The sequence below is a fragment of the Peromyscus maniculatus genome, chromosome 16, assembly GCF_049852395.1.
Source record: "Peromyscus maniculatus bairdii isolate BWxNUB_F1_BW_parent chromosome 16, HU_Pman_BW_mat_3.1, whole genome shotgun sequence".
NCBI classification, from domain to species: domain Eukaryota; kingdom Metazoa; phylum Chordata; class Mammalia; order Rodentia; family Cricetidae; genus Peromyscus; species Peromyscus maniculatus.
Genome location: NC_134867.1, coordinates 44,554,134 through 44,577,277, shown reverse-complemented (window position 1 = coordinate 44,577,277; position 23,144 = coordinate 44,554,134). Strand labels below are relative to the sequence as shown.

The 23,144-nt window shown below is 38.9% G+C and overlaps 1 protein-coding gene across 6 annotated transcripts in view; it reads right to left on the bottom strand.

The window, feature by feature from the left end:
- Positions 1 to 431: 431 nt before the first annotated feature.
- Vta1 (vesicle trafficking 1) overlaps positions 432 to 23,144 on the bottom strand; it is a 56,878-nt gene continuing 34,165 nt past the window's right edge. For all 6 annotated transcript variants that reach the window (XM_006976667.4, XM_076552711.1, XM_015995579.3 and 3 more), the window contains 3 exons: positions 14,677 to 14,853; positions 8,289 to 8,366; positions 432 to 1,001 (listed from right to left, as the gene is read on the bottom strand). In XM_006976667.4, coding sequence (XP_006976729.1) covers positions 856 to 1,001; positions 8,289 to 8,366; positions 14,677 to 14,853 — 401 coding nt within the window. In that variant the 3' untranslated portion in view covers positions 432 to 855. The remainder of the gene's footprint in view (positions 1,002 to 8,288; positions 8,367 to 14,676; positions 14,854 to 23,144) is intronic.

Below are 23,144 nucleotides of genomic sequence, written 5' to 3'. Positions count from 1 at the left end.
CACCTGCAGGTGGTGCAATACCCCTAAAAAACTTATCAACTTAACCAGGACCCCCAAGTCCTCTGGCCTGCTTTATCCCCTCTCTACAATTCCACAAGAGCAGAAGAGCATCTTTAAAGCACTGTCCAGTTTGCAAGCATTTGGAGAAAATTCCTTTCTTCATTTCCTAATACATGAATCAAGTGCTACTGAAGGATACTAATCCACTGTACGTGTCATTGGGTAGGAGGAAGTCAGAGGAAGCCAGTGTCACTTTTCAGTAATCAAGTTATTTTTCTATCTCTCCACCTTGTATTTACTTCAATGACCTTGGTTTTTGCCCAATTATAGCTAAACATGAATATAAGCTGCATTTCATCTCTGTTATCATTTACCATTTGTGGATGTTCACATTTGCCTTACAAATTCGAAGGGAGTAAAAAAAGCCAGGATCTCCAATCCAGAATATTCTGGCAATCTTTATTAAAAGTTTAATTTAGAATATTATAGCAACATAATATGGTTTGTCCAAATATTACAGATTTTTCAAAAACTTCCTTTAGTGTATATAAATTAAGAAAGCTTATACCCGACATGATTTTCTACAGGGACATTTTCATTTTTTGAAGCAGGGTTCAATGCTAACATCAGCTCTTATATACTCGGAGATTACTGGACCCACTAAGTGGACAATGACAACTGGCTGAGGCAGCTGAAGAATGCTTCCCTAGGAATCGGAAGCACAGAGGAGTCATTCATTGTCTTACTCAGTGGAACTGCAGTCTTCTGTCAATCCATGCTCCTGGAAGGCTGAGGAAAGTGCGATGGACTGTTAGTTCTAGATGTTGACAGCACATGCTTGCACACGCAGAGGCTTTACTCCCTGCCCGTGGTCAGCAGCCTGAGAGCCTTCTGGAGGTTCTGCACCGCAGTGCCCACATCTTCATACTGCAGGGCACTGCCAGCGTATTTGCAGTACTTCTGAGCTCTAGCGAAATCCTCTGGGGTCAGGCGGACATCCCCTACAAGAAGCACATCCAGACACACCACAGATTACATCATACTGTGCTTACCTAAGTAGGTACCTATTCACACTCACGGTGAACAACATATTCATGCTTATGTAGAAAGGCCAAGCTTCATTTTGCTACTTATATAAACCAGATAGATGGTAATAAAAATAATTCACATGCATACAATTTTCCATCAATAAATAACAAACCAGAAGTCTGTATTTTAGCAAATTAACTGTGAGGGGGAGAGAGACTGGCTGTGTGAAACAAGAAAGGCAGCTTAGTGTTTATACTACACTGCTGAGGTTCTCTTCATGGAACACCACAGACAGACTAAACCCTTTAGCCCTCATTTGAGCTGGAATACAAATACATCCTCCAATAAAAGGAGGGGGTGGGATAGCATACTCTGAGAAGAACATTATCATTTTTTAAGCATTAAAATATTCTACATTTTGCTTCAGTCATATAAAAAAACCTTTAGGCTATCCCCCCAAAATTCTTATCATTAAAACACACAACTAAACATGAAAATAGTCATTACAAAATCATACTCCAAAATTTATTTCCAGCAGTTTCCTACTTACAGATGAGTAATATGCAAGAATCCAACTAAATAATTTTGGTAAAAATACGTTATTCACTTAATCTGGGGCTGGAGAGATGGCTCAAGAGGTTAAGAGCACTGGCTGCTCTTCCAGAGGTCCTGAGTTCAATTCCCAGCAACCACATGGTGGCTCACAACCATCTATAATGAGATCTGGTGCCCTCTTCTGGCATGCAGGCAGAACACTGTATACATAATGAATTAAAAAAAAAAAAAAAAAAAAACAACAAAAAAAAAAAACGTTTAACATTTTAGCCGGGCGGTGGTGGCGCACGCCTTTAATCCCAGCACTCGGGAGGCAGAGCCAGGCGGATCTCTGTGAGTTCGAGGCCAGCCTGGGCTACCAAGTGAGTTCCAGGAAAGGCGCAAAGCTACACAGAGAAACCCTGTCTCGAAAAACAAAAAAAAAAAACAAAAACAACAAAAAAAAAATACGTTATTCACTTAATCTAAGATACAACATCTTTGTATATGCGTATTTCTATGGTAAGAAAACACAGTGTTTTGTCTTTGGAAAAGAGATAAACAAATGGGCGTTTATTCACTTATTATTTTACTGTGGAAAATGTTGAGAATGGCAGCCTGACTAGAAGGCAGAAGCACAGGAAAATGAGCAGGCAGCACACTCAAATTATTTTTAAGGCTATACTGATACACATCGATTCCTTTTAAGTGGTCTTTAATTTTTGCTTTTTGCCATTGATGGAAATAGCAAAATATGACATTATCTTGTAAAGAAGTGGCAACTGTAGGTAGGCTGATACTAAATCCTAAGAATCTTATCATCTTCCAAAGCAAGCACTGATATACTACATGTGTGATTTTAGTGTGAACCTTGTGCAAGACTCCTAGTGGTGTGCAGCTCAGTGGCTCACTGAGTAAGTTGGCAAAGGCTGCCCTCAGTGGCAGAGCCTTTATTTCCAAATTCTCAATACAGTTCACGAACAGTTAAACACTAATTAAGCCCCAGATTTTAAGATAGTGTGTTTACAAATTTACATACAGTAAACATGCAGGGTGCTACATGGAGTAAGCCTTCAAATAATCATTGAATTAGTACAAGATTAAAGTGCTGTGGATATTGTTCTGTATAAATAAAACTGTGATTGGCCAGTGGCCAGGCAGGAAGTATAGGCAGGACAAGGAGACAGGAGAATTCTGGGAAGTGGAAGGCTGAGTCAGGGAGACACTGCCAGCCGCCGCCATGACAAGCTACATGTGAAGATGCTGGTAATCCACGAGCCACATGGCAAGGTATAGATTTATAAAAATGGGTTAAGATATAAGAACAGTTAGCAAGAAGCCTGCCACAGCCATACAGTTTGTAAATAATATAAGCGTCTGTGTGTTTATTTTATAAGTGGGCTGTCGGACTGCCGGGGCTTGGTGGGACCTGGAAAAAAGCTCTCTAGCTACATTAAAGTAATTAGACATTCTCACTTAACAAAGTTTTTTAATTTCCTTGAATTTCTCTTGCTTTACAAGTAACACAAATCAACAAATGAGTAAAACTACAATTGTATATGAAATATTCAAGCATAATTCATTACCATCTTCTAGTAGTTTAGTAAGTTGTTATTTACCACATCAACCAAACTTAAAGACACCAACTTCACTTCTGTTCACAATTTTGTCACATGCACTTCACTGTTACGCTTTGCCTAAAAACATCTCCTAGATTCTCAATGGTTTTTCAAAATAACCGAGGCTCTGCCCACTTGGATAGACATCCTTAGAGCAGAATGCTGTGTAGACCGAGTGCACTTAGGCTACTTGGGCTAGGACAGTCTCTTTCTCCTTCCATTGTAGTCAATGTTAATGCAAAGGCAAGTACCTGATATACACCATACATGTTGGGAAAGAAGCTTTGATGCCCAGAACCTCATCTTTTCTACGTTAAAGTTAGTTCTGTTTTCTGATGCATCACTTACTCATTAGTAGGAGAAAAGGTGCATAATAGCAAAGCTGATATTATTTTATTTTCATAAACTAAACTTAATCACTAATAATGAAACTATTTTAAAGTATAAACATCTTAGGTTTTTACGAAGTCATCTCAATATTAATAAAGTATAAATGAAATATCACTACCAAAAATGACATATAAAGCTTATGGACACACATAATTCATATATAAAAGATAGTAATTGGATGATAATGAATATGTAGTCATACTTAAAATGTAATTTCTAGACATATAGAGCTGTTAGGCTTATTTTCAACACTTTAAAGAACTTAACTGAACCATGCAAAATATTAACTTTTGTAACACACCAGGCTTTCCTTCATTTAAGAAATATAATTAAGTCACCCATAATGAAATATAAGAACTTACCTTTTATTATGAATTAAAAATAAACTCTGTCCCCTACTTAGGATTCTATGAAAACATAAAACTTCAATAGCGAAGGTAGAAGAAAGAAGAAAGGAGGCAGCTTAATTCAGTGTACCTAATCTTATACTCAGTGTCATACAAACAGTCTTACTGAACCAAGTAAAAGTGGTTTTCTCTACGGAGCACAGGTGAGAAAGCGCCACATGGTCCAGGTAGTGATGTCTAACCTGGCATCTCTCTCAGGCAGTCTGGGACTCGGTGAAGACGGCTTTGGACCAAAACCATCTTATATGAGGCTTCCACTCTTCAGAGCAGGGCCAGAACAGGCAGAGGACAGCTGCTTAGCTGCCAGTCTCTGCTGCTGTGGTAAGGACAGTGGGTCAAGCATGGCATCAAAGACATTTTCAGAGGGAAAGCGAAATCACTGAATACTACATTGACAAAAGCATCCTTCTGTTCCCAGGATTCATTTATCTAATGTCACTACAGAGGATAGGATGCATAACTGGAAATATTTCCAAGATTGGGTCTTTCCAACTGATGTAAATAGTTCTAGAAATTAGAAGGCTTTGGCTAATATCACTGGAACATACTCCATTATTGATTTGAACAGATCACTCAAGACACAGGCAAACAGAAGCACAGATCTGAATCTTTATAAAAAGTCACTGCCAAAGATGCCAATTACGGCATGAGCAATAATGGATACAGGCAGTTTTGTTGTTTTAGGTAATAACAACATTAAATATTTTTCAGATATTGTAACATTTTAAGACTCAAACAACAGAGGTAAGTTTTTATTCATATTCTAATAATATACAGGGTAAAAAATACTTGACTTTGAAATTTTTCCTTTCCATTTTTCCCCCCATTGGGAGCAGTCACAAATTCATTACAACAGTATTTTATATACATCAGTATCAATGCATTTACACATTAGCACAACAGGTATGCTTCTGAAACATGATAGTTATTAAACACTACTAAGGGGATATGTAAGGGGAAAGGGCACAGGAAATACAGATGGTGGTGATGGCATGAGGAGCCAGTATAGAAATCTGTATTGCTTTTCTGAACATAGACAATTTTTAGAGTAGTTCTAAGTTCACAGCAAAATTGAGAGGCAGGCAGACTTTCTCATAATCCCTGTTGCAAACATGCAAAGCTCTTCCATTTGCAGCATCAGTAGTAGTGATCAAAGTGATTAAACCTTCACTGACACACTGTGATCATCCTGAGGCTACTGTGTGGTTCCCTCTTGGTTTTGTACATTCAGTGAGCTTGAACCAATATATACAACACCTGTTACTAACAGAATCCTTCCTCGCAGCAGGGAGATTCTTGTTCTCTATCCTATCCATGCCTGTTTTCCTCTCCATGACTGACAAATATCGACCTCTTCACTGCCTCCACTCTCTTGCCTCTTCTGTGTCATAGTTGGGATCACACAGTATGGAGTCCTTTTGTGTTTATTGTGTTCTTTTGTTCTCTGGGACTGGAAGCAAGCATTTTATTTAATATGAAAGCCACCAGGGAGAAGGTGCAATGACAAATTTCACCACAGAGCAAGTTCTAGTTTCGGCCATCTGCTCATTCACTAAACTTTGACCTGTCTTTAGTAAGACACGTCCCAGCTCCTGACAATGTGGGCTCACCTAAGTACACTAGCGTGGAGCTTTTAGCCTAATAAAACAAGTGACTAGTGAGCCAGTGGACTGGTTTTTCACTTAGTAATATATTCCACTTAGTAGTAGACATTGAAGTTTCCTTTCCTTTCCTTCTGTTAAAAGGCTAGACAACTCATTTGTATTTAACACAGGATGATGTATCATCTGTGTATTCTACACTTTATCCCTTTATCAAGGATAGAGATCTTAGTTGCTTCTCAGTTTTGGTAAAAATGAATAAAGATAGCACCAACACTTGGATGCAGTGTTCTGGGTGGACAGGTTCTCTACTTTGGAAAAGCACCAAGGGGTATTCTACTTTTAGGCATGTGGTCTGTTTTGGGTAATTTTTTTTTAAGTTTTTATTTTCAATTTCAATGACTTAACCCCTGTTTTATCCTAACTTAATTTAAATTTTGATTATCAGGTGCTAGGTGCATCTACTAATAGGGTTCATATGCTATCTGAACACATGCAAATAGCATGCACAGAACATCACCTGCCACTTAAATGTTCAGCTTTATGTATGAGATAATACAGTGCTTGTCTTCCTATCCTGGCTTCTTTTGGCTCATGTCCTATAGTTCAATTGGTTCCATTCATTTGGGAGCAAACCATAGGATTTCACTCATCTTCATGATTCAATAGCTCACACTTTGTGCTTACAATTTACATACTGTGCTGGCTAGTTTTATGATAACTTGACACAACAGTGTCATTATGGAAGAAGAAACCTCAACTAAAAAACTGCTCCCACCAGACTGGGCCATTGGCAAGCCTGTGGTACATCTTCTTGACAGATGGGGGAGGGCCCAGCTCACTGTGAGCGGCACTACTTCTGGGCTGCCAAGTGGTCCTGGGTGCTCTCAGAAAGTAAGCTGAGTAAGTCATGAGGAGAAGTCCAGTAAGCAGAATTCCTCCAGGGCTTTAGCTTCAGTTCTTGCCTCTAGGTCCCTTCCCTGACTTCCCTTGGCGATGGGCGATAGATAAGTGTAGTACGAAAAGAACAGTTTCCTCCCCAGTTTGATTTGGTTATGATGTTTTAGCACAGCAACAGGAACCTAACCAAGACACAAATACCAGATTTTCTTTACTCGCTACTTTGCCGATGGCCATCCAGGATGATTCTATCTTAGCTACTGTGAATAGCAATATGTGAATACAGTGTACAATTCCCTTTTTAGTTTATGGATTTATTTCCTTTGAAAATATAGCTGGAAACCTGGAAGTAGGATAGCGGGATCCAATGCTAGATCTGTTCTAGTGTCACCTCTGGACTATTATTCACAACCCACAATGACTGTCTTAACCAATCTCCTATAATAGTGTACAAAAGTTCCTTAATCTCCATATCATTACTATTTATGTAGTTTTGATTTGCATTTCACAGATAGCTAAGGATATTAATCATTTATATATATTTGTTGGCCATTTTAACTTCTTGCAAGTGTTTGTTTAGATCACTTAATTTTTTTTTTTTTTTTCCTGAGACAGGGTTTCTGTGTGTAGCCCTGGCTGTCTTGGAACTCATTCTGTAGACCAGACTGGCCTTGAACTCAGAGATTCACCTGCCTCTGCCTCCTGAGTGCTGGGATTACAGGCATTTGCCACCACTGCCCTACAACTTGCTAATTTTGAAATGAGCCTATTATTGGTTACAGTTCTTAGTTTACTTAACTATTCTACACATTAGTCTTTCGTCAGTTGATGAATTAGGAAATACGTCTCCATTCTATGGGCTGTCTCTTCACAGTTCCCTGATTTACTTTGGGGTTAATACCATTTGTCAACTTCTGCCTTCATTTCCTGTCCTTTAAGAGTCATATACGCATCAAGTCACTGGCCCACCAATGTCTACTAGTATTTCATCTCTGCTTTTCTCCAGTAATTTCAAAGTGTGAGGTCTTGTCTTCAAAAGATTTTTGCTTGATTTCTGTTCAAGAGTTGGAAGAGGATAACATTAACCTTCTGCATGGAGATATCCAATTTCCCATCACCATTTACTCAAGAGGCTGTCTTTCGCCCCTTTGTCAAGAACAGGTTAACTGGAGATGCACAGGTCTAAGTTCATTCCCTGACATCCATTCTGTTACTCTGGTATATGGTTTATGCCAGTACCATGCTCTGGTTTTCCATGAGCAATAAGAAGAACTTGAACTCTGAGTGAGAAATCAAAATATGCCTCAAATCTAACTAGAGGCAAAAAGTAGAGAGAAGTCAGAAAAGTAAAGAAGATTACATCAACCTATCATGAGTCAATCAAATACTGAACCACTGAGTCACAGACGGCTGATTTTCATCATGGTTAGCTCTTTCCTTTTTGGATAATGTAATAATGTAGTGCAGATAAGGCAAATCAAAATGACAATACATAGTGATTTTGAAATGAAGGAAAGTAACTGAGCATAAACTTTCACTGTAGTTGTGGCTAGACATCTGTGTCATTATATCTAGTACAGACCAAAGAGAAAAGAACAGCAAAGAAAAGAAAACAGAGTATCGTTGGATGTTGTTTCTCTGACCACCTTATAGGATGCTGGTTCACTTGACAATCTAGCAGACAGTGAAGAGATTCTTTTGAATATCCTCTATACTTAAATTTCTACGGTACACCCAAGGAACAGTTACAAACACCACTCCGAATAAGGAGAGACACAATGCAGCCTACAGAAAGCCAGATAACTCACCTTGGGAAGCTGCATACAGGTCAGGATCGATGGCTGGAACAGTCTGTGGACTAGGTTGCACTGTATTACTCGTTACACCTGTGAATCAAAACCAGAGATAGGGAGAAAGTGCTTCATCCCCTAATAAAGTATTAGGAAAGAAGCCAAGGGTTGGGCATTATTTCACTATTTCAATATTTTCTTCATTCTGAGCCATTAATATGAACTTATTTTACAAACTGGAACAGAAAATATGCAGGAAAATATGAGTGTTGACCTTCATGACTAGTGCTTCAAATTGTTTTTTATTCTTTGAAATTAAGATATAATCACACCATTTCCCCCTTCTCTTTCCCCCCTCCAACCAGTTTTATGTACCCCTCTTCTCTCTCTCAAATTCAATGCCTCATTTTCTTTAATTGTTGTTATACATTATATATGTATGTATTCATAAACATAGAACAGTGACCTGCTCATCCCATATCATAATACTTATATGTATATGACCAAGTGGTCACATTGCTTCTTAATTAAAGCTTGCCACATATCTTTAAAGGAAGAGACTCCCTTCCCACCTTTTAATCTCTTAGCCTGATAAGTAGCCTTGAGGAAAAAGTGAGACATAATTATGATTTATTTTAAGTTGGCAGAAGAGTACAGTTCATAACTGTGTGAAATGGAACACTGCAATTCTCCAGTTAATGTTTTAAAGATGGTATTTCTTATAGGTAAATGAGTGATTGTCTTGACTTCCTATTAACGCTGTCAATAACGCTTGTCAACGCTGTCATAGTGAATGAATAACTAGCACTGTACTCTAGATGTAGCCTATTACTCATCTAAAAAATTAGCAGAATGCACTGAAATTTTACAAAAGAAGACTACAATGATTCAGTCAGCAGGGAAAGTAAACAAAGACAAGCTGATTAATCCCAGAAGCCAAGTGATCTCTGAAAAAGCAATTCTGTATAGCATGTGTCTTGCAAATAGTAATTAGTTCTGCATAGCATACTGCTCGGTGTGCTTTGTAGTTCATACGGTTTAGCAGGTGTAATTCCAGATAAATACATACAATCCTTGCTTTCTTTTTAATGGTCCTACAATGCTCCTTTTCAATGCATAGATCATGATTTACAAAACAACTCATTACTAACAAAATCATGCTTTTACACTTTTCCTACTACACACAGTACTACAGTGGATGGACCTATCACTGCAAAGCCAGGAGACACATGAAATTTTCAGTGAACAATTCAGTGACATTTTGTTTAATTTTGGTGAGTGCTAACAAAGAATATTAAGCTAATAACGTGACATATTTTTCCCACAAATATTTAAAGGCACATATAGAGTTAACAATAAAAAGAATGTTAGAAAGCTGAACATGGTGGTGCATGCCTTTAATTCCAGGACTTAGGAGGCAGAGGCAGGCAGATCTCTGAGTTCTAGGCCAGCCCGGGCGACACAGTGACTGTCAGAAAGCTAGGAGTTCTGAGAGGCTGTTTGTCAAGTCTAGTGCTTTGCAGCAGCCATAGATGAAGTGCAATGGCTGTCCACATCCTTTAAGCAGGTAAGACATCCCTTCCCAAGCAACTCATACTCTTCCACAGATTAAATCTTTCAATCAACTCCTTCATGGAAGCCCACACTCTCTGGCCGGCATCCTAGGATAACTTTCAAATAATGATGTGTATGTAACAAGCTGTAGTAAGAACACAGTAGGGTTCGTAGAGACTGCTTAGTTATGCAGGATTATTTCATGTGAATATTTGAAAAGGCAGTGTGAACTTTACTAAGTTTTTGGTCAGTCATTCAGCTGCACATGCCCGAGGCACAACAGTCTGAACAGGTCTCTTCCTGTCTGCCTTGAAGCAGAGGCAGGTCTGCCCTTTTGCCGCCACCAGATACTGGATTGACGTAAGCTCAAAAATACCTGGTAGGTTGGTAATGTTTTCAGGTTACTATTTATTCACTGCATGCTGTAGTCTGCTATTTTTTTTCTGTTTTGGATTTGGATAAGTCCCTCTTGAAATATGCACAATGGTTGCAACTTTTAGATTGCAATATGCTGGAGTGAGGTGATCCTTTTAAAATCTACTCCCATTGGAAAGCAGTGAGCTTGGGTATTTACTCTTTTCTGCTACTCAATAAAATGCAAGTATTATGCCAGAAAGTAACTTCTAAGTTATGCTTAAGCAGCATATTAAAAAGTATCCATACATGTTCAAGAATATTGTAGCATTTTTAGTTAACTGACTTGTTTTATAGACTAAATGGCACAGAAAGAAACTCTTGAGAAGGGAGACATGAGAGGTGGTTAGGAAGCTAAAGAAGATAGATGCCCAAATTTAAATAGAGCCTTGCAATGTACTGCAAAGGGAGGAAGACACTGCTGCTCTAACCTATGAATAAGAGAAGCAAAGGTAAGGAAGTAGGAGACCAGATGGAACAGACCCTCCATGTAACCAGGGGAAATGGCCCTGAGAGAAAACCCCAGGCCAGGATGTCAACAAGCAAATGACACATCACAGAACCCAAGAGCGTAACTTCTCCCTCCACAACTCCTGACAGAGCTCAGGTCTGCAGTGTAACTTGGTAAGAGGCAAAAAGGCTAGCACTGGCTGCATGTGGTGGAACACACCTTTAATCCTACTACTCCTGAGACAAGGCTGTCACTGGCTGTATGTGGTGGAGCACACCTTTAACCCTACTACTCCTGAGACAGAGGCAGGAGGACCTATGTGAGCTAGAGGCCAGCTTATCTACATAGAGAGCTCCAGGCCAGTCAGGGCTACATAGTGAGACCCTGTTTCAGAAAGAAAAAAAAAGTTAGCAGCATTAACACAATTCTATCATACTTATGTAGTTTGACTTTCTGCTAAGGCCTTCTGTAACACAGACTGCAGAAACACAGGTTTTGAGAGATAAAGTGAACATTATTAGTGTCCCCAGGTGATGTCTGCTCAGTGGCTTGGGCACAGAGGCAACACCGCTTGCTAACCAACCTCTATTCCTGCCCTCCTTGCACCCACTGCTTTCTTGTGGAAGAACTAAGACTTGTAAATGAGTACATACTATTCTTCTCAGCTATCTGAAGGATTTCCCTTCCATAAAAGTGCATCCTGGACCCATTTCATGAGAGAAGGTAAATCACTCTTAAAGTGAGCAAGAGGGGAAACATCTGTTATGTTTATAAACTAAAAACATTATTGCTTTCTTTTATTTGACAGTTATGAACTGAATTAAATGCCACAGAAAAAACCCTGGAGTTAAGAGGAGATCCAACATCTAAACTTAATAACTAAATAGAGGCACGTCAATGAGAAAGCAGCTTTGGATTTTAATAGCTTTTAGATCATTGTCTACCAAGGATCACAAAGGACAGAAAGGAGGTAGCAACTAACTAAATGAAGCCAGAGTCTTTAGTTCAAATTCTCGTTCTTCACTGAGTATGTTTCTCCAAAGTTTTACTTTCATTTCTTTCTCTGATGAATGAAAGAGGAGGATGGGGAAAGGGTAATTAGGATATATAAAATGCTATATTTTTTATGTACATTTGTATGTATGCACATGGAAAGAGGAAGCGAGAACACACAACCACCACACGCCTTTGTTAACCAGACTAAAATGTACTGTGAACATTAGAATATTGTAGAATACTATTTTAACGTGTGTTACATTCGCTTATTCTGTGGAACATTTGTTAAAGAATGCAAGGATGCGTTGCATTCTTTTATGTTGCATTTGTTTAACTCCGTGAAGCTGTCTTACTTTGCCTATCTAAAACACCTGATGGTCTAATAAAGAGTTGAATGGCCAATAGCTAAGCAGAGAAAGGATAGGAGGGGCTGGCAGACAAAGAGAATAAATAGGAGGAGAAATCAGGGAAGAGACTGAGGCGCAGAGGAGAGAGAGAACTCCAGGGGTCAGCCACCCAGCTACACAGAAAGCCACGGAATAAGAAGTAAAGGGAGGTATACAGAAAGATAAAAGCCCAGATAGGACAATTTAAGAAAAGCTGGCAAGAAACAAACCAGGTTAAGGCCGGGCATTTATAAGTGAGAAAAAGTATCTGTGTGTGATTATTTGAGTCCCCCAGAGAGTCAAAGAGTGAAAAATAACCCACAACACTAGAATATTTCCTACATTTCATCTCCTAATATTATTGTCATGAATGTTCCCAACAATAAATGCTGACTATTAGTAGGACCATATGAAGCTATCAAGAATGGAATGTTTTCATTGTACAAATATGGCAATTATATATAGGTCAATTAAGCAGTCCTCCTACAAAATGTATGGTTTGTTGTTTCACACACAAAGCAAGTCTATATTTTACCCAGGGTGAGTGACTTTACTACAGTGCTGTCCTCAGACCTGTTTCTACAGTAGTACTTTTCAGGTAATCTTTCTGTACATCCTACACTGACATATGACTTTTGTCTTGATTTACAAAATGATTTTCAATACCCATTAACTTGCTATTGAGAGTTCCATCTCCTTAGCATAGAGAAAGAAGGAAGAAGAAAAAAGAAATGGAAAAGAAGCTGATTTGTAGAATGCTTATTTATGTGTTATGGATAAGTATTAGTCAATTTTATGCTTTTCCCCTGTTAATAATTAAAATAAACACGAGGAATAAGTATGATACTAATTTCATCTTAGAAAGAAGAAAAACACAGGGTGAGAGAAGTAGATGCCAGTAGAGCTATTTCAAGTTTATGGTTTAGAGGGAAAAAACAGACATAGTGATTGATATGACTTCAAATGCACGGCATGCTTCTGTAAGAACGCCGTGTCTACTCTTTCAGGTACAGTCTGACCAGCATTCACCTATGGCGGATACACTGGGGTAGATGATTTTGAATAAGCACTCTAGGTTAGAATGATGTATTTAAAACAGTGTTTGTTCATGAAGTGTACGTACAAAACAAATTCACACGGGCTGCACTAGCTATATCACGATACACACCATCAAGCCTTGAAAGCTGGGTGAACTATGCTAAGTGGGGACATAAGAGAGACCAGTGATAACAAATGATCAACTTCTTCAATAATAAAGTCAATGTATTGGCAATATAAACAGAAAACATGAGGTTTCAAAATAGGAAGAAAAATATAATTGCTATTTTAATGGGGAAAATAAATTTTAACTATTATGAAACCCATGCAAGATGACCTAAGTGGTACAGATAAAATGAGGCTGACAAAGAAAAGCCCATGAAGTAAGCAGTACAGGGTCCCAGAAATAGTATAATCCGGGCTCTTGTGTTGACTCTCATTCCATTAACTAAAACTGGAGAGATACTGTACAGATCAACACCACAGGTTATTCTGGTGCTGAGATAAAAGCAAAATTTTATGAACAATTTTTAGGAAAAAAAATCAATAAACAAACCCAAATTATACCAGAGCTTAAATATTAGTTGTAAATGGCTCTCTATTGGAGATGTTCTGTCAATGATACAAGTGGAAGGAAGCGTGCCTGTGCCTATGTGCAACAGTCTTCATCTACCGACACTGACATCACTGGACAGAAGTTTGTTACATCTTTATTTATAAAACACTTATAATGCACTGATGAATTCAAAGATAGTAGATATCTCTTCTTGTCATTTCTAAGTCATATTTTTGTTATGTTCACTTGTGATTCTATTGTCATCCGTATTCTCAAGCTACAGTGCGGGGGACAGACAGGGAAGAAGACAAAAAGAAAAGAGCCATTTCTATAATGTACAGAAAACATTATTAGTAAATAAGAAGCAAACAGTAATCAATACATATAAGCACCTGTCACTGCTCCAAAATTTAGGCTGCAATAAATACTAAAACAAAAGTAAACAGAATTTAAGGATCAAACTTTATTAAAATCATTAAGTGGACCAAATATGAGTGCTGTTATTTCTAAAAAACATTTTGTGTGTGTATGCCTGAGTGTGGTGTATGTGCATGCATGAATGTGTGTTGCGTGTGGGCATATGCATTTCTGAGTGTGTGGTGCACGTGTGTTGTGTGTGGAACATATGTACGTGTGAGGGTGTGGTGCAAGTGCACGGTGCCTATGTATGTGTGGTCCCTGTGTGGTGTATGTGTATGTGCATGCAAATGAGTGTGCTGAGGACAGAGGACACTGGGTATCCTCTGCTCTACTCCTCTCTGCCTTCCTTGAAGGTAGGGTCTCTTAAAAACACCTGGAGCTAAGCTAGTAGCAAGCCCTAGATATCCTCTTGTCTCCACTCTTTAATATTGGGTTATAGCTGTGTATGTGGCCATGGCCGACTTTTTCTGTGGGTGCTGAGATCTGAACGAAGGTCCTCAGGTTTGTGCAGCTTGCTCTTACCCACCGAGCTACCTCCAGTTTCAGAACTCTAGGTTTTATGAAAATGGGGACACAGTACTGAGTTCATACCTGTGCTGTGTGGCACTTCTGCGGGCGTATTAGCTGGAGCATGTGCACCTGGAGGAATCTGTATCCCACTGTAGCTGCCTGGTGCCAAGTTGCTTGGGTCATATGTTGAAGATGATGATGGCTGAGGTGGCTGAGTGGGCAGAGAGGTGGCACCAACATCTTCATTTTCTTCAACATCTGTATATAATACATATACAATCTTGAAGCAGGCATTTGGAAATACAATTGCTAAGTATTTTTATTTTCCTCCACTCACATGACAAACAAAACCTACAAACAAAATTCCATCTAATGCATCTAATGAGCAGGCTACTTCTTGAAATCATTGCTATACATTTTTTTTTTTTAATTTTCTTAAAAAGTTTTTGATGACAGTGAATATCACTTCTTTAGGACAGTACCCACCAGGTCTACACTTTCTTCTTCTTTTTTTTCCAAGACAGGGTTTCTCTGTGTAGTTTTGGTGCCTGTCCTGAATCTTGCTCTGTAGACCAGGCTGGCATCAAACTCACAGGTATCTGCCTGGCTCTGTCTTCTGAGTGCTGGGATTAAAGGCGTGAGCCACCACTGCCTGGCTACACATTCTTTACACATGACATTTCTTTCTTTAAAACAAACTTCAAATGAAAAATAAGGACATTTTTGGGAAAATAGGTCACATCTGTGTTGTCCAAAATGGACCGTTTTTTGACAGTTGTCTTTTATTTAATGTTTGCTATGTGCAGACTACTAAATGATTATTACTATTCCTCAAAGATTAATAAAAATTAAAAAAGAAATTTCATATTCAGATATGTATATCATAATAGGTGTTTGGAGAAATGTGAACTTCTGGGTTAGAAAAGCAGTAGAATGACTTAAGTAGAGCTTAATGGGCCATCCTATTAGCAACATGGAAGACAGTGGTGCTGAGGGGATTTGAACTGTTGGGGCCTGACTCAAGAGGTTCCAGATATGGCCTAGAGACCATTCTTGTGATATTTTGGCTAAGAATGTGGTTGGTTTTTTGCCCTTGTCCAAAAAGTCTGTCTGAAGCTAAACTGAAGAGTTTTAGTTTAATAACACTGCAGAGGAAATTTCAAAACAGCCTAGTATTGATTCTGTCCTGTGGCTATTAGTGTTCACTCTTATGAAGAACTATAATGAAAAAGAGCAAGTTGAGCAAGAGCAAATACAAAATGTACAGTTCAAGGAGCAAAGGGGCACTAGGAAGTAGAATAGAGCTAAATCCCGTGTTCAAAGAGATAAACAGATTAAAGAAATGCCTGATATTAGATGGAATAGAAGGAGTGGTGACCTCAGGGCAAGTGCCCATCCAGTTAGGGATTGGCACTATGAGGAGACCACTGGCCTTGTTGGAGGAAGTGTAACACTGCAGAGGCAGACTTTGAGGTCTCAGATGCTCAAGCCTGGCCAGTGTGTCACAGTCTTTTCCTGTTGCCTGCAGATCCAGATGTAGAACTCTCAGCTCCTTCTCCAACACCATGTCTGCTTGCACACAGCCATGCTTCCTGCCATGATGGTAATGGACTAAACCTCTGAAACTGTAAGTCAGCTCTAATTAAATGTTTTCCTTTATAAGAGGGTCATGGTGTCTCTTTACAGCAATAGAAACCCCAACTAAGACAGACAAAAATATACATGATCATTTCATTATATAAAAAAAAGATCTTTCACAAAATGCAACATCCCTTTATTATAAAAGCTCCAGTGAGGCTAGGGATACAAGGGACATTCCTCAACATAATAAAGGCAATTTACTGCAAGTCCACAGCCAACAACAACTTAAATGAAGAGAAACTTAAAGCATTTTCACTAAAATCAAGGATAAAACGAGGATATTCCCTCCATTCCCATTCGAAGACAAATGAAGGAGATCAAGAGGATGCAAATAGGGAAGAAGGCAAAGGATCCTTATTTGCAGATGATATGATTTTATACATAAAAGATGCTAAAGACTCCAATGGGAAACTCCCAAAGCTGATGAACATTTTCAGTAAAAGTAACAGTATTAAACACACACACACACACACACACACACACACACACACACACACACACACACACACCAAAAAACAAAAAACAAAAAAACGCCTTCTTATATACAAATGACAAAGAGGATAAGAAAAAAATAAAGGTAATGTATCTTTCACAACAACACCCCAAAATGTACTGGGAACTCTCTAAGCAAGTAAAAGACTCATATAAGAAAAACTTTAAGGTACTGAAGAAAGAAATTGAAGAAGACACCAGAAGATGGAAAGATCTGCAATATACTCAAGAATCAGTAAGATTAATATTATGAATATGACCATCCTACCAAATGCAATCTACACATTCAAGATAATCCTCATCAAAATTCTAACATAATGTTTCATAGAAACTGCTGAAAACAATATTCAACTTCATATGGAAACACAAAAACCTCAGGATAGTTAAAATTATTTTGAATAATAAACTGTGTACCACCATCCCACATTTCAAGTTGTATTATAGAGCTATAGTAATAAAACATCATATGGGGGGGGGGGACCCAGATACATGCCCAAATACCCAAAGACACCTGATTTTTTTTAACAAAGATGCTGACAATATGCACTAGAGAAAAGACAGCTTCTTCAGCAAATGGTGCCAATAAACTGGATTGCTGCACATAGAATGAAGATAGATCCGTATTTATCACCCTGTATCAAACTCAACCAACTCCAAATGGATCAAGGACCTCAACGTAAGACTAGATACCCAGAATATAATAGAAGAAAAAGTGAGGAATAGGAGGAATTGGTACAGCCACTAAGGAAACTAGCATGGAGGTTCCTCAAAAAGTTGAAATTCAATCTAACTTCAAGACCCAGCTTGGGCACATACCCAAAGGACTGTACATCTTACTATAGAGATTCTTACTCAGCTATGTACATTTCTGCTCTATTCTTAATAATCACAAATTGGAAACAGACTAGATGTCCACCAACTGATGAATAGATAATGAAAGTGTAGTACATTAACACATGGAAGATTATTCGACTGTGGTGATATACTGTGTACCCTAATAAAATCTGCCTGAAGATCAGAGGACAGAACAAGCCACTAGATTAAGTATAGAGGCCAGGCAGTAGTGGAACATGTGAAGGGGCACCAAACTAGCTTGACCACACAGCAGCCATGACAGGCTTAGGGGCCTAGACACAGCTTCTGTGACAGGCTTACTGAGGCAACACCCAGATCCAGGGAAAGCCTTAAGCTGATACCACCCAGGGACTTTTATATTCTACTCCTGAGACACTTGTTCATCCATTCACTGCCATTCTGTTCACAGTAACTAGGAAACAGAATTAGCCTAGACGTCCATCAATGGATAGATAGCTAGTGACAATGTGGTACATATGCACAATGAAATCTCATTTAGCTGTAAAGAAAAGCATAATTATTACATTTATAGGTAAATAGATGAAACTGAAAAGGTTACATGGAGTGAAGTAACTCAGCCCCAGAAAGACAAATGTTGAATGTTCATTTTCCTATGTAGATCCTAGCTTCAAATCCTTAGGTCTGTGTGTTTCACTTGCAGTATCTGGAAGTCAGGAAAGTAGAAAAGTGCACCTGGGGTGAGGGATGCTTTAAGGGAGGGGATGGGTAACAGAGAACAGGTAATATGAAAACAGACGAGGAACACTAGAAGTAGAAAATTAGGCAAGGATGGGGAAGATGAGTGAGGGAGAAAGGGTTAAGCTAATGGAGGGGCATGTAAAAAAGCCATATGGACATCTACTACTTTGTAAACAGAAGGGGATGGGGCAGGAAGTCAAGGCTGGGGGAAGAGGGAGAAACTCCAAAAGAGAGATACCTTGCCAGTGGGATAATGCTGCTCCTAAAGATAATGGGCTATTCAATATAAACACCAATGTCAGGTGTGGGATACCCCCAATGAACTGTTTGTCAAGGAATCCCTAAAGACTACCAAATCAATACACAATCTTGCTACCAGACCCCGAGGAGAAGACTCCATTACTAAAGACATTATACATGTTGATTCCAAGATACAGATAAATCAAGCTAGAACTGAATTGGATGTTTCTTTCTAACATAAACTATAACTAACTATAAATAACCTTTATAGTACCTCCTGAAAGCTGAAAAACAGGCTGTTAGCACCAATGGTTTTACTTGGCTCTAAGCCCTACAAACTACAATATCATAAACAAAAACAAAAAGGCAATCAAGATGTATCAAGTGGTACAATAATTGCATGAGAGTTATGGGAGTAACTACCTGATCTCTACCTGGATATGAAGTCAGCTCCACAGCAGGGAACCCAGGCCTGGTAATGGAAAACCAACCCCAGAAACACATGGCTCAATTTCAGGCCCTGGGGAGAACTTACTACTGCTGATTAACTTAACTGTCATGGTACAAGGCCTCCTTCTAAATATCTATATTTATATGTGTCTTAGTTAGCCTTTATTGTCAACTTGATATAGCCTAGAGTCACTTGAGGGTCTCAATTGAAAGTTTGCTCAAATCAGATTGGCCTATGAGCATGTCTACAAAGGATTGCCTTGATTATTATTTATGTAGGAGTCCAGCCCACTGTGGGCAGGCAGCATTATTCCCTGGGCAAGGGGCCCTGGGCTAGATAAAAAAGCAAGCAAAGTATAAGTTTCCAAGTAACCCAGCAAGCAGTGTTCTTCCATGGCTTCTGCTTTCAAGCTCCTGTTGAGCTCCTGATTTTCCTCAATGATGGACTATTGCAGAAATACAACTTTTCCTACACTACAGAAATGAAATAGAGACACTCAAAGAAAAATATTACTCTCAGCCTAGCTCAAAGATGGTTCTCCTTACAATGAATGGTGGTGAATATGAGACTCATTGCTACTCAAGGTGCTAACTGAGTGGTTGGCCCCAAATAGGACATTTATATCACCCCCTGAAAACTCAGGGACCATCATGAAGAGCAGAAGAAGACTAACATCAGGAAAATGGGGAGGAGGTCTGGGAAATGCTAACTTCAGAGAATGACACAGCTAATGCGATCACAATCTCACAGCACCAGAGCCACCAACAACGGGCCTGGAGATGACTGGGCCTGTCCAGAGTTAATCACGGGGGAGAAGGGGCTCCCACCATCCTTCCGAATGACGGACTACTGATGATAGATTCTGGGGAGAAGACACATTCTCACTGATGAGCTGACTGCGTCCTGATGACTGGTTCCAAATCCATGGTTACACAAATGGCCCTTGTTCAAATTAGCCAGTCACAAAACAAACAAAAACAGACCAATGTGGAAGAGATTTGTAGAGAGAATAAAGGCAAAAGGGATCTGGAGGTGTTTAGAGAGTATGGGCAATAATAAAGCATCAGGAGACATTATGAGCATCAGATCACTATGTACATGTATGAAACTGTCAAAGAAAACAACTAATGAAAGTTAAAAAAGCAGTGGTATACAACTACAAGGACGTTCCACAGCCAATGTGTTCAAAAACTAGTATTATTGAGTTATTTCTAGATTTTAGGTAATTATAAAGTTCTTACAAACATTCACATACAGTCCTTTGTGTAAATATATCTGTCTTTCTTTTGGGCAGCGGGTTTAATACAGTTCCTTATGTTGTGGTAACCCCTCAAGCATAAAATGATTTTGTTGCTACACTTCACAACTATAATTTTGCTACTGATATGAACTGTAATGTAAATATCTGTTATTTTTCTGATATTTCTTAGGCAACCCGTTGAAAGAGTCATTTGACCCCATAGGGGTCTGACTCACAGGTTGAGAACACCTGCTCTAGGGGAAATAACTAGACTGCTAGGCTTCATGTTAAGCGTATTCGCAATTTAACACCTTTGCTTTCCTTTTCCAGTAAGTCATCTATGAGTTACAGCTGATCAGCATCCTTGACAGCACTAACAGGTCATTCAGTAAATCAGAGCTCTAGCTTTTAGTAAGTACACAGTTATCTTTTGGTTTGTTTTGTCCCACTAATTAATGATTTCAGCATTCTTCCTAGTGCTTATGTGGCACCTGTTAACTCTTCTTTTATTTTTTTAAATGTTTTTAACTGAAATAGAATTATATCACTTCCTCCTTCTTACCTCCAGCCCCTCTCAGCTAGCCTCACTTGAGTCCTTTCCATATACCTCAGGATCCTCAAGCTGATAATCTCTGTTCGATTAGTCTCACACTCACGTGTGTGCATGCACACACAGATGTATGCACATGTGTGGACATATATATATATATACACATACACACACAAATATATATACATACATACACACACACACATATATATATATGTGTGTGTGTGTGTGTGTGTGTGTGTGTGTGTGTGTGTGTGTGCAACCTGCTGAGTCTGTTTCTGTAGTTCTTTGTCTTGGGGTGAGACCCTGCAAAGTTTTCCTTTTTCCTTATTAACATGTTCCCTGATATTGCCATGGTCTTCTTTACAGAGCCATTTCTAGGAGAGACTGTTTCATAGAACACTTCCTAGTATTCTGGCTCATACAATATTTCCACCCCCTTTTCCACAATGGTCCCTGAGCCAGATACTCAGCATCATTGTTACATTTGACAGTGGATGCATGCAATCTTGTATATAGGTCTATATCAAACTGTAACTTAGAGCTAATGGGAAGGACCATATTCACACCTAGAGGTTACTAAAATGGGTTGAGAGAAGTACTTGCCTCATTAGTATAAATTCATTTAGTGGGTGGACACAGATTAAGAATTATGCCAAAGAGTGTTTCACAACAGCTGACTCCTCCTCCGCGGCCCTCCCTCCCCCGTTCGTTCTTCTAATTTTCTTCAGGTAATGTCTGGTTACATAAACCTGGTTGTCTTTCTGCTCAGAGAAATCCTTCTGCCTCAGTCTTCTTGTGGGCTAGAATTATAGGCATAGACCTATACATAGAATATTTCTACTAAGTATTAAAAGAGCAGATAACTTTCAACCTATTTAAAACAAGGAACAGAAATGGACCAGAAATTTTCAAATTTTATTTATGAAGTATAACATTTTTTATGTGTATCTTGTCAGATATGTCCAAGTGAGTGCAGATACCCATAGAAGCTGGTAGCTGGGTCCCCTGAAGGAGACACAGGTATTTATGAGCTGCCCCGTGAGTATAACAATTTAATCCTCCCCCCCAAAAAAATTCTAGAACAATTTGAGTTATGAATATCATCAACACAAAAATTCTCATCACCATAGTAGCAATGAATGGAATTCATCTGTGTAAGAAAAAAATAACACATCATGGCCAAGTGAGGTTTATTCACAATGTAAAGTTATTTCAAAGTTGGACACTCTCGTCACTTTATTCAACACAATAAGAAAACGAGTTAGACTGTAGTTGGCCAACTCTGACAAACAGAAAACTGAACATAACTATGTACACCTGTCTGCCCACTGCCCACAGTCATTTCTTCATTGTAACAGCAGAACTGAACATCTGTACTAAGGCTATGTGTGGTGGTATTGTGTTACCCCAAATATTGTGCACCCTAATAAACTTATCTTGGGTCAGAGACAGAAGAGCCACTAGATACAAAGGCTAGAAAATGGTGGCACTCACACCTTTAATCCTAGCACTCCAGAGGTAGAAATCTCTCTGGATCTCTGTGAGTTCAAGGCCACATTGGAAAAGGCCAGGCATGGTGACACACGCCTTTAATCTCAGAAAGTGAGCCTTTAATCCCAGGAAGTAAGGCAGAGAGCAGAAAGATATATAAGGCGTGAGGACCAGAAACTAGAAGCATTTGGTCCGGTTAACCATTCGGGCTTTTGAGAAGCAGTTCAGCTGAGACCCATTCTGGATGAGGACTCAGAGGCCTCCAGTCTGAGGAAACAAGACCAGCTGAGGATCCGGCGAGGTGAGGTAGCTGTGGCTTGCTCTGGTTCTCTGATCTTCCAGTTCACCCCAATACCTGGCTCAGGTTTGATTTTATTACTAAGACCATCTAAGATTTCTGCTACAGATATGTGGTTCATATCCTTATACACTTATATATACACTTATATCCTTTATATATACTTCCTGATCCACTAAGAAAGCTTAGTGACTCCTGCTGTAAATAATCACCTCCACAGATGCCCCCAAATCATCTCATAAAATGGAAGCATCATCTGGATTATTCTCAGTTCAGCGAAAATGGTATATTAACTACATTTCTAGTATCTGTTTTTAAAAAAAGGGAAAAACATTTTTCCCTTCCATATTAACTACAGGTCAGATAGAAATAATAAGATTTTCATATTTTTCATGATTAAATTGTATAAACCCACTTACTATGTAATAATATCAAAATTCTCCTGTACAAAGATTTTCTTTTGTAAGTCAAGGGCAAAACACTGTATTATAAATTGTGTGGAAAAGAGACTATCTATATATGAGTACCCTTCCTTCCTTCTATAAAAAATAATCTCTGTAAAGTATTTACTATCTGAGCTTTGGTAGGA